We start from the raw sequence: 12,007 nt of genomic DNA, 5'->3' as shown, positions 1-12,007 counted from the left end.
CTCATGCACGTGGCAAGTTGAAATAAAAGTCAAACCGATGCACTGCATACTGGTCATAAGTATTAAAAATACAAGAAACTAACCTTGTTTAACGGTCGGGTAGCAGAAAACTATGGCTTGTCTGCAGCGGCAAATTAGCCGATGTACGCATGCGCAGTTAACTCGGGTAGGAAAAAACTATAGGTAAGAAAAAACTTCAGAACACCCTCTCTGTTTGGGTCATCGGGGTCAACTGCTCCCTCACCTGAAGGGAAACAGGACATACACCTTGTAAATAGACATACACACTACAGTTGAACTGTGCTACAAAAAGTCAATTAAAGTCAGATGTTACCAAGTAGAGACTCAACATCAGGTACATCTCCTAAGTCCTGCAGCAGCTCATGAAGCAGGTCATGGTCTGGAGAGATGGCCTCCAGATGTTCCAACAACAACTAGATAGAAGCATTATAACATTGAAATGAATATTATTTGGTTTTTTAATAAATCTGATTCACAGAGCACATAGTCTGTCAATCATTTAAAATTATGAAACAACATGAAGGCTGTGTGTTTTCCTTCCCATTAACTCATATAGTCACTATTGTTAATGTACAATAAAATCTGTTTAAAAACTGTTTAAAATCTGTCTAAAAAACTTGTTTTGCTTGAATTTACCAAGTGAGTATTGCTGACCTCCTCTACTGAGATGCAGATGATGGGTTTGCTTAAGGTGACCATGTCTGAGCATTCATCAATATTAAACTTCTCCTCTGGTTCAGGAACATCACAGGATAACTGAAAAAATACCCTAGAAGAAAAGATTATGTGGTTTAGTGAAAGAGAGGCAAATAATTGACCTGAGAGCTGATGAGAGAATGTTACAACCCGCACAAATGCAGCCATCATTTATTTATTTTCATCGACAGCAGGTTTCCTATAATCTAAAAAAAAAAAAACTTCATGTTAGTAACAAAGTTTCAACTTAAGATGCAAAGACGCATTTAATGTCCCAATGGGATATTCCCTGGTAAAATGAAAGTTAAATAACAATAAAAACAAAATCATGAGCGCTGATACCTTTAACAGCTCGTCTTCTGAAGCATCTGGAAACTTTTCATTTAGGCTGTTCTTCAGAACCTTTGCTATGTACCTCATGCCATAACTACATGCAAAATGAAAAAAAAAAAAAAAAAAACGGGACATGAAACACCAACAGCATGCCACAACAAATAATATGACAAATAATGGAACAAGCCAAAGATTTATAACAGATTATAAACACTTTTTAACTAAAGGCCACAATAACTGGTCAAAAAAAGTAATTTTTTGACATAACTCGTGGTGCAGAAAAGCTCAGCCATGTCTTTGTGTTGAACAGACAAATACATGTTTTATATTGATTTAAAAAGTTCTGTTAGGCAACTGGACGTGAATTTTCTAAAAGAAGATGTTTCACCTCTAATCCAAGAGGCTTCTTCAGTTCTAACTGGTGGTGGGGAGTAAAGCAGATATATACTCTAGGTGTGAAAGAATATAGCTACTTCAGCTCCACCCTGTTGGGTGGGGCCTTGGGGTCAACTGTGAAAGTGTAAACAGTCGTTAAGAGTCTGATGGGTCATTGTGGTCCCCTGGTGTGAGTCAAAACGGAGGTACTGGTCGGTGTGGGTTGGTTTCCTGTACACCTCTATGTTGAGTTGTCTGTCCTCTGGGATGTGAACAGCACAATCCAGGAGTGTAAGACTGTTGTTTTTTTAAATTCTCAAGAATAACTTCCAAAGTATGATTAGTTGTTTATGCTTATATACCTGTGTGGGTTGGGTGGTTTTGGACTTCCCAGGTGTGTGTTTAAATGTTGTAGGCCAATGGAAGAGAGAGGCTAGGCCTCTTGTGGCTAATCATATTATTGTTCTTGTATTATGGTACTGCTCCATGATTCTGCAGTGTTGGAGGACATGTTTATGGCCCTTTTGTTGCTGAGATCAAAAGGAATGGGTGGATCTGGGGTTCCCTGTGAATGTGGATTGGGAGATTTCTCAGTGTTCCCAGGGAGTAGAGGTGTTTTATAAAGCTGGTGTAAAGAGAATTTGGGGAAATTCTCTTTGCATGTGTGGGGCTATGTGACTGTGTGTGCTCGGGAAAGCCTTTTGGTGTCTTAGCAGCTTCCTGCTGCAGATCCAACCAAATGTGAAAACCACTGAAATCTAACACTCCCAAACACACAGTATGATGTACTGTGATTGTTAGATTTCAGTGGTTTTCACATTTGGTTTGAGTCTGAAAGCAGGAAGCTGCTAAGACACCAAAGACCTTCCCAAGCACACTCATTTACATATCCCGAAACATTCAAAGAGAATTTCTCCTAAATTCTCTTCACACCAACTCCCCAGATTACTCCAAAACACCTCTACCCCCTAGAAACAATGGGAAGACCTCCGTCCACTCTTTTTGATCAGACCACAAGATTGACTTGTGGTCTTTCACAAACCTAAGTTATGAAGTTGCATGTTGTCACCGTGTGTGTGGGGGATTTCTCTTGGTACTCTGGTTTCTTCCCACAGTTCAAAAACATGACGATTGGGTTAATTGTTTACTCCAAATTGCCCATAAAATGAGTGTAAATTGTTTGGATCTATATGTGATGAAAATTAAAAAACAATATAACTTAGACTGTATAACATTTTCTTCTTACCTAAATTTCTCATACGTCTGCGTCTTGTTAGATTTCAGTGGTTTTCACATTTGGTTTGAGTCTGAAAGTAGGAAGCTGCTAAGACACCAAAGGCCTTCCCAAGCACATATCCCCAAACATTCAAAGAGAATTTATCCTAAATTCTCTTCACACCAACTCCCCAGATTACTCCAAAACACCTCTACCCCCTAGGAACAATGGGAAGACTTCTGTCCACTCCTTTTGATCCATGTAACCCCCTGTTGTTGGCCAGACTTCAAGGTTCCATCCATTTCCTTTGTAATACCACCTTGCTCAGTGACAAAAGGTTCATAAACATGTCCTCCAAGACTGCTGAATCATGGAGCAGCAGTGCCACATAGTGGTGACTGCGGGCAACTTGATTGGCCACAAGAGGCACAACCTCTTTCCTCCATTGGTCTACAACATTTAAATACACACCCAGGAAGTTGAAAACCACTCCCCCCAGATAGGTATAAAAATACACATCACTGATGATGCATTGGAAGTTATTCTAGAAGTTAGTTCTTGAATTTTCGTACTGGCAACTGTTGTACGAGATTTTCTTGAATACTTCTCCAGTTGTTTTAGTTTGCTCTATCATTGGACCTGTTTTGTTTTGGCGTTTGTTATTAAACGAATCGACCATCTACCGGCTATTTCATACCTTGCCTGAGACTACCTACGAGGTGATTTCTTCAATTTTGGTGCTGAAACTACGGGGAGAAGAAATCCTCCAATTGGTGTCGTGCTCACAAACGAAAAGCCAAATCGTTATAACATAGCAACAATCTTTCATACTGTAATGTGTTTGTGCTCTGTTAGTGCTAGACATGCTGCTCTTACAATACTGTTGTGATTAACTTGTAAACATAGAATGAAAATGAAAATGTTTGGAAACCTAAAGGCGTGAATTGTGTGCAACAGTTTGATAATAGATCTGCCACAGATAATGTCACCAAAGTAAAACTCCAAAGCCTACATTACCTCAGTTACAAAGACTAAACACACATTTAATCTGCTCTCAATAAATAGTATTATAAGTATTTATGTTGTATTACTGTATGTGCCTTTAAGTGTGATGTGTAATTTTCTGCATCACAGAAACTGAAAACATCAATATAATGTTAAGTTAAATGGAATCATGCAGAACATCAAACCCTGGAAATTCAAACAGCAAACGATCTGTCAGTTGACATTTGCCATATCCCAAACTTACGGGATTTTATCCAGCAAGGAAACAATGGAGTTTAGGACTTTATCTGTAGCAGAACACAGAGCCAGACCAGACGTCTCTAGCCTGTTACATACTTCCTCATGTGACACGGCCTGTTGGGGTGTCACTTCGTAAGGCAGCTTGCTGTTAAACAACCATAAAAAAATAACTTCACACATTCACCTACAGAATCATCTTGCAAAACCTTGTGGTGTGTCTCCTGCACAGACCTGGCTTCTCCAGTGGCTGTCTCCAGCTGGTTCACCCAGGCCTTGTACACATCTACAGGGTTGGTGTTGATGCCTAAGCCCTTGTCCTCGATGATGTCCTTCACCACAGGTGCCAGGAGCTGCCTGAGGGTGTTGTGGCCCCGTGCACCTCTGTTGAAGCTTGCCACCATCTTGATGACAGTTGGGTTTCCTGTTACTATGTCTTGGATCTGGTCTACCTTAGAACTGATGCACAGAGACGGTAGATGTGTGACCATCATTGATGGCCTGGCCTCCTTACTTGATTTCCTCCTCCAAAGAAGTCTTGAATAGTTTGAGGAGTCGATATTCCTTCCTCTGGTTGGAGGCGTAGTTGTACAAAGTGAAGATAACGGTGTCCATAAACTTGGTTGACTTGTTTTGAGGCATCTGAAAGATCAGCTTGGCGAGATATGACGGGTTTGTCTATATAGACAGGAAGAGAAGTCAGGTCACCCTTTGTATATCAAAATTATATTTTAATAAAAAAAATCATTCCTTCTGATGTTAACTATAAATCTAAGAGTTGAGTTAAACTGTTTGTAATACCTGTAGAAGGTAAAAGAGATGTTGGTAGGCCTCCAGTTTCCTTCTTTGTCCTCGACTTGGACCCTTGATGCCCAGTCACTCGGCAGCAGTTTGACCATCTTTACTTGTTTTACTTTTCTTGTTCTTCATTTTCTTACTATGGAAGACGACATCCTGATAGAAGGAAAAAAAACATATTTAAAACTAGACTGGATAAATATGTAGAAATAAAATGATAATAAATTCACTTTTTCTTTCTATGTTCACAAATAGCAAAACTGAGAGTGACTGACCTGAAGTGTGATCCTGTTTTTTACCAGGAGTCCAATCTTAATGTCCATCAGGTTCAGGTCTTTCGCCATCTGCTGACTGGAGCAAATCTTGGTGACTACTTCCTCCCTAAGGCATGTCACTTCCTGCTCCTCCTGCAGATCTAGAGGACTTTGCTTCAGCGGGTGGACAAACTTACGTACCACTGGCAGAGGAGGATCTTTGGCCCCGGCTAGATTAAGCACATGTAAAAATGACCTTAAAAAACAATTCTTCTGCACAAATTAATTCATACATTCATTTAAATGTTTACGTGGGCTGAACAAAACAATAGTTCACAATATTGTGAGAGTTAAGAGAAGTGTTTTACAGTTAAGAAAACAAAGCAATTATTAAACAAACTGCTATATAAATATGTCATGACTGCAGAGATTCTGCAGTCTAACAAACATTAGAGTTTACTTTCCCCACCCACTTAGTGTTCTGTAATGATCTCTGGCTTTGTTGGCTTAAATTACCTTTGAAAACAACAATAATGAAAAACAACAATTAATGAAAACATATGAAAATAAAACATCCTAAATTAAGAGATTTTTCTCTTTGATTATTAGGATATATTTATGTTGTTGCGAAACCAGCCAATAGGGTAGACGAATCAGTGTTTTATAGTGCCGGTCCCAAGCGTGGATAAATGGTGAGGGTTGTGTCAAGAAGGGCATCCGGTGTCAAAAACTACTGCCAATAGTGCTGTTGACCTACAGGGCACTGATGGATATTGGGCTACTGTTGGTCAAAGACAGAGAAGAAGAGGAGAGCGTTTGGTTCGGAGAAAAAGAGAAAAGAGGAAGAATAGAAGTGTTGGTCTGAAGTTTGGAACTCTGAATGTAGGTACAATGACAGGGAAAAGTAGAGAACTAGCTGATGTGATGGAGAGAAGAAGAGTAGACATTTTGTGTGTGCAAGAGACCAGGTGGAAGGGCAGCAAGGCTAGAAACATTGGAGGAGGCTACAAACTGTTTTATCATGGTCGGATGGGAAGAGAAATGGAGTAGAGGTGATCCTAAAGGAAGAATATGTAAGAAATGTGGTAGAGGTGAAACGAGAGTCAGACATGTTGATGTGTGTGAAGGTAGAAATAGAAGGCGTGATGACAACTGTTGTTAGCGGTTATGCCCCACAGGTGGGCTGTGAGTTGGAAGAAAAGTAGAAGTTCTGAAAGGAGCTGATTGGATGATAGAGAGTATCCCCAGGGGAGAGAGAGTGGTGACTGGAGCAGACCTTAATGGTCATGTAGGGGAAGGGAACAGAGGAGATGAGGAAGTGATGGGCAGGTTTGGTGTTAGGGAGAGAAACTTAGAAGGACATGCAGTGGTAGATTTCGCGAAAAGAATGGAAATGGCTGTGGTAAACACCTATTTCCAAAAGAAAGAGGAACACAGGGTGACGTACAAGAGAGGAGGCAGGTCCACACAGATAGATTATATTCTATGTATAAGTGGTAATCTGAGGGAGATTAGAGACTGTAAGGTGGTAGCAGGTGAGAGTGTAGCCAAACAACTTTGCATGGTAGTGTGCAAGATGACGATGGAGGTGAGAAAAAGGAAAAGAGTGAAGACAGAGCAGAAGATCAAGTGGTGGAAACTAAGGAAAGAGACATGTTGTGAAGACTTCAGGAAGGAAGTAAGGGCAGTTCTGGGCCGTGTTGAGAAATTCCCAGATGATTGGGAGACTACAGCTGCAGTGATTAGGGAGACAGGTAGGAAGGTGCTAGGTATGTCCTCTGGGCAGAGAAAGGAGGACAAAGAGACCTGGTGGTGGAATGATGAGATCCAGGAGAGTGTGCAGAGAAAGAGATTAGTGAAGAAGAGATGGGACAGTGACAGAACAGAAGAGAACAGACTGGAGTACAAAGAGAGGACAAGGGAGGTGAAGAGGGAAGTGGCCAAGGCCAAACAAAAGGCATATGAGGAGTTGTATGAGAGTTTGGAAACAAAGGAAGGAGAAAAGGAGTTGTATAGATTGGCGAGACAGAGAAATCAAGCTGGGAAGGATGTGCAGCAGGTGAGGTTGATTAAGGACAGAGAGGGGAATGTGATCACAAGTGAGGAAAGTGTGCTGAGAAGATGGAAGGAATACTTTGAGGAGTTGTTAAATGAGGAAAATGAAAGGGAAAGTAGAAACGAGGAGCCAGAGACTAGTAGGAAGAAGGTAGATCAGGTTAGAAAGGATGAAGTTAGAAAAGCCCTGAAGAGGATGAAGAGTGGAAAGTCAGTTGGTCCTGATGACATACCAGTGGAAGTATGGAAGTGTTTAGGAGAAGTGGCAGTAAATTTCCTGACTGGTTTGTTTAACAGAATTTTAGAGACTGGCAAGATGCCTGATGAGTGGAGAAAAAGTGTTCTGGTGCCAATTCATAAGAAGGGTGATGCACAGAGTTGTAACAACTACAGAGGGATAAAGTTGATGAGCCATACAATGAAGATTTGGGAACGAGTAGTTGAAGCTAGGTTGAGGCAGGAAGTGGAGATTTGTGAACAACAGTATGGTTTCATGCCTAGGAAGAGTACCACAGATGCAATATTTGCCTTGAGGATGTTGATGGAGAAGTACAGGGAAGGTCAGAAGGAGCTGCATTGTGTATTTGTAGATCTAGAAAAGGCATATGACAAAGTGCCAAGGGAGGAATTGTGGTTTTGTATGAGGAAGTCAGGAGTGGCAGAGAAGTATGTTAGTTTGGTGCAGGACATGTATGAGAATAGTACAACAGTAGTGAGGTGCGCTGTTGGGAGGACAGAAGACTTCAAAGTGGAGGTGGGACTACATCAAGGATCGGCCCTGAGCCCCTTCTTGTTTGCTGTGGTGATGGACAGATTGACAGATGAGGTCAGACAGGAGTCCCCATGGACTATGATGTTTGCAGATGACATTGTGATCTGTAGTGAGAGTAGGCAGCAGCTAGAAGAGAACCTAGAGAGGTGGAGGTTTGCACTAGAAAGAAGAGGAATGAAGGTCAGTCGCAGCAAGACAGAGTACATGTGTGTAAACGAAAGGCAGAACAGTGAAATAGTGAGGCTACAAGGAGCAGAGGTGGTGAAGGTGCAGGAGTTTAGGTACTTAGGATCAACTGTTCAGAGCAGCGGAGACTGTGGAAGAGAGGTGAAGAATAGAGTACAGGCAGGATGGAACAGCTGGAGAAAAGTGTCAGGAGTGATCGGTGGCAGAAGAGTGTCAGCTAAGGTGAAGGGAAAGGTTTACAGGACAGTGGTGAGACCAGCCATGATGTATGGTTTAGAGACAGTAGCAATAGGCAGAAGACAGGAGGAGGAGCTGGAGGTGGCAGAGTTAAAGATGCTAAGATTCTCTTTAGGAGTGACAAGAATGGACAGGGTCAGGAATGAGGTCATTAGAGGGACAACACAGACAGGAAGGTTTGGAGAAAAAGCTAGAGAAGCCAGATTGAGATGGTTTGGACATGTGCAGAGGAGGGACAGTGGATACATTGGTAGAAGAATGTTAGAGATGGAGCTACCAGGTAGGAGAAAGAGAGGAAGGCCAAAGAGGAGATATATGGATGCAGTGAGGGAGGACATGCAGATAGTTGGAGTCAGAGTAGAAGATACAGAGAACAGGGAGAGATGGAAATCAATGATTTGCTGTGGCAACCCCTGAAAAAAAAGGGACAAAGCCGAAAGAAAAAGAAAAGAAGAAGAATTTGTGGTTCCACACCTGGAGTTACTGAGTTGACCATCATTGTGCTGAAATCCAGCAGGTTCCACTCAGCAGCCCTGTCCAGTCTCCAGGTTATAATAATAGTCATATCTGTCCTCTACACTGTGTTTTACCCAAACACTATCTGTATTTCCTGAAGAAAGAACAGGAAATCTTTTTTAAACCCATTGGGTGCAATGCACCTCTGAAAACCAAATAGCTTCTACTGTGTCATAGCATCTATTCTGGTGATGCATGAATTCAGTTACCTTTAGCAGCACTGTGGGCTTGTCTCAGTCGCAGTTCTACCTGGTATGTTTCAGCACATTCAGGCAGCACTGCTCTCAGTCCTGCACTAGGGGCTTGTAAAGCTTTTAGTGTAGTCTGAGAGTCTCCCTCTGTGACACTCTTATTAATATCAACTACTGCTGTAGCCACTGGTGAAAAGAAAACATAATTGGATCAGAGAGGAGTTCTGCTGAACATCAAAATAAACAAATACAATGAAAAACCAAAAGAAAATCAGCTAAAGATAACATAAGCAGCAATAATTTTGAACTTGCAAAGAAATAATATGATGCATCAAAAGATACACAAAATACATCTTATCTTACATTATGTATTTTACTAATTAGCTTCTAAAAATACCACACAACATAAAACAATGTAGAAATATATAATATGAATGAATCAGCTTTATTACTTTATTTATGGCCACGACTAAATCTATTCTTTTATTTAGATAATGTAAAATAAGTGCAAGTGTAAGAGTGCCTACGTGAGAGACTTCTCCATTCTGATTGGCTGTGAGTATGGCCTCTTGAATCTGGTCCAACCATAAAACTGCAGACTCATCTCCAGAGTTCTGCAGTCCGATGAGAGAACAAGTACAAAAAGTACAATGTCATGATAGAGACACTAAATCATACTCAACAGACATATAATACATCAACGTAAAATAATTATATCAAAAAATTATAATTATTTTTAAGAAATTAAGAAATCACTGAAATGGTTATATAAAAATCATCCACGTATTAAATCATTATGTTAGTATAGTGGTTTAGGCAGCTTTTAGTTTATGTCACAAAAACAGATAAGTGAACAACACCACACATGGTGGTGGGCAGTACTATTTCCCCTGTGTCCCGAGGGGGGAACCAGGAACAGAACAAAACAGAATAACAATTGTTACACAAGGAACAGTTACCATATCCTTAGCCACACTCCTAAAAAGTCACTAATACAGACTCAAACAACATGCCAACAAAACAACAAACGACAAAACAGCATGTTTGTTTTGTTGTACACACAGCACCCCATATTGACAGAAAAACACAGAATTGTTGACATTTTTGCAGATGTATTAAAAAGAAAAACTGAAATATCACATGGTCATAAGTATTCAGACCCTTTGCTCAGTATTTATTAGAAGCACTCTTTTGAGCTAATACAGCCATGAGACTTTTTGGGAATGATGCAACAAGTTTTTCACACCTGGGGCCTGATGTACTAAATGTGCATAGATTTCATCGTGAAAAAGGGTGTATGCAAAAATCCAGAAACCTTCGTGGGTACAGAAAAAATTCGGACGCATCTGTGTGTTGACAGGAATCCAAGTACGTTTCGTTTGTACATCCCAATCAACGTGGAAGTGAGTGCAGATGGTCAAGTGGTGAACCATGCCATATAAATATACAAATTAATTTAAATAGGGCCAGGATCCCACATTGTGCATACAAATTTATCATGAGAACTGAAAAAGGGAACTACAACTACAAGGGAACTGGAAATCTTAGTGAGTGAGGTGCAGAAGCGGCGGTGCATTTTATTTGGTACCGTCAGCAGGGGTAAATACCAAAAGAAAAAGGATGAGTGGCAGCATGTGCGTGATGCCGTAAACGCCGTTGGGTTGGAGCAGTGCACACACTCCGAAATAAAAAAAAATGGTCCAGACACAACGCTGTCCAGAGTGGTGTGAGCCCATGAAGGGGAACTCGGGCATTCTCAAGGTAAATATGAACAACTTATAAATGTTGTCCAGATACTGTTCGTACAATACGCGTATTGCCCACAGTACATGCATAAAGATGGTAGGATATAAAACAGTGAGTCATTTGTAATTAGGTTATCTTTTATTTGCAGTAGATAATGACCCAGAAGAGAGCACAGACTCCACCTCTGTCACCGCTGGCCCCAGCGTCTCCTCCGACACCGCAGACCCCAGCGTGTCCACACCAAGTGCCGAGGTCTGTCTGTCTGGTCGTGTCCTGACTAAAGCTGTGCTGGACCTGCAGGGGGAGATACTGTCGGAGATCAGGGGCATCAACTGTCGACTCGATCAACTGGTTGATGTCCTTCGTGACATCAGTGAAACATTAAAAAGTAATAGATGAATTGCGTCCTTGCCTTTTTACATGTTTGCAATAACGCGCTGCTGGGCCCGTATGGCCTCCCGCTGTGGGTTACAGGCCAAACATGCTTATGTAAAGTCTCTTTTAGAAGATCTGCACTGTGCCATGGCTGTGGCGCAGGTACAACTGATCAGAGTGCAAGCGCTGAGGAAATCCATAGATACAGAAAAAGTTGTCCCACAGTTTCTTGGCTACTCTCTTGGCAGTTTGATCCTGACAAGGAAACGCGTGTGCAAGCCTGGTGAAATGATCTGTGATCACCAAAACATCAACAGACTTGTTGTCACTACCCTCAGCTGACTAGAAGTCTACACACACAAGTTCCAGAGGAGCAGTGGTCTTAATGCTCTCTAGTAGGGCTCTGGCGGACGGCTCGGGGGTTTTACTGAGGACACACCTCTGACAACACCGCAGATGGTTGCGCACATCTTTCTCCATGTCATGCCAGAAAAAGCGCTGGCGAGCCAGTGAGAGCGTGCAGGGCTGACCCTGATGACCAGCGTGATCATGAATACCTGACAAGACTTCCGCCTTCAGTGAATCAGGTACAACAAACTGAAACCTCTTATACTTCGACATAGGGTCCTTCGTGACCCTGTAGAGGATACCATTCAAAATTTCAATTTATCCCATTGCCTGAGGATCCTCATAGTCGACTGACTCACATTGTAGCGTTCACGTCTGGAGGGCCTGCATTTCCGCTCAACATAATAACAGACCCTAGAAATGACTGAGTCTCGGTTCTGATGGGACTGAAGGTCACTGAGCGATATGGAAGGAAACATGTCCTGACCAGAAGGTGTCAAAGTGGTCAGGTGATTGGCAAGGGAGGCTACGCGCTGTCTAGGGACAGAGTCCCAGTCATCCAAAGAGGAGAGGATGGAAGAGACATCGGACTGAGGTTGACAGGTAAGGCGGAAGGTGTCCTGTACACACCCACAGTTGACATCCT

At 41.8% G+C, this 12,007-nt stretch overlaps 1 protein-coding gene across 1 annotated transcript in view; it reads right to left on the bottom strand.

The window, feature by feature from the left end:
- Nucleotides 1–323: 323 nt before the first annotated feature.
- Nucleotides 324–12,007, bottom strand: part of LOC103397090 (ras GTPase-activating-like protein IQGAP2) — a 16,237-nt gene continuing 4,553 nt past the window's right edge. Inside the window, 11 exon segments of the mRNA XM_017042657.2 lie at nucleotides 324–434; nucleotides 658–916; nucleotides 974–1,144; nucleotides 3,891–4,031; nucleotides 4,118–4,342; nucleotides 4,398–4,561; nucleotides 4,685–4,837; nucleotides 4,957–5,165; nucleotides 5,409–5,451; nucleotides 10,830–10,932; nucleotides 11,453–11,650. Of these exon segments, the coding sequence (XP_016898146.2) occupies nucleotides 324–434; nucleotides 658–916; nucleotides 974–1,144; nucleotides 3,891–4,031; nucleotides 4,118–4,342; nucleotides 4,398–4,561; nucleotides 4,685–4,837; nucleotides 4,957–5,165; nucleotides 5,409–5,451; nucleotides 10,830–10,932; nucleotides 11,453–11,650 (1,777 nt within the window).

This window comes from Cynoglossus semilaevis, chromosome W (assembly GCF_000523025.1).
Source record: "Cynoglossus semilaevis isolate Cse_v1.0 chromosome W, Cse_v1.0, whole genome shotgun sequence".
In the NCBI taxonomy this organism is placed as follows: Eukaryota; Metazoa; Chordata; class Actinopteri; order Pleuronectiformes; family Cynoglossidae; genus Cynoglossus; species Cynoglossus semilaevis.
This window is presented reverse-complemented; position numbering and strand designations above follow the sequence as displayed.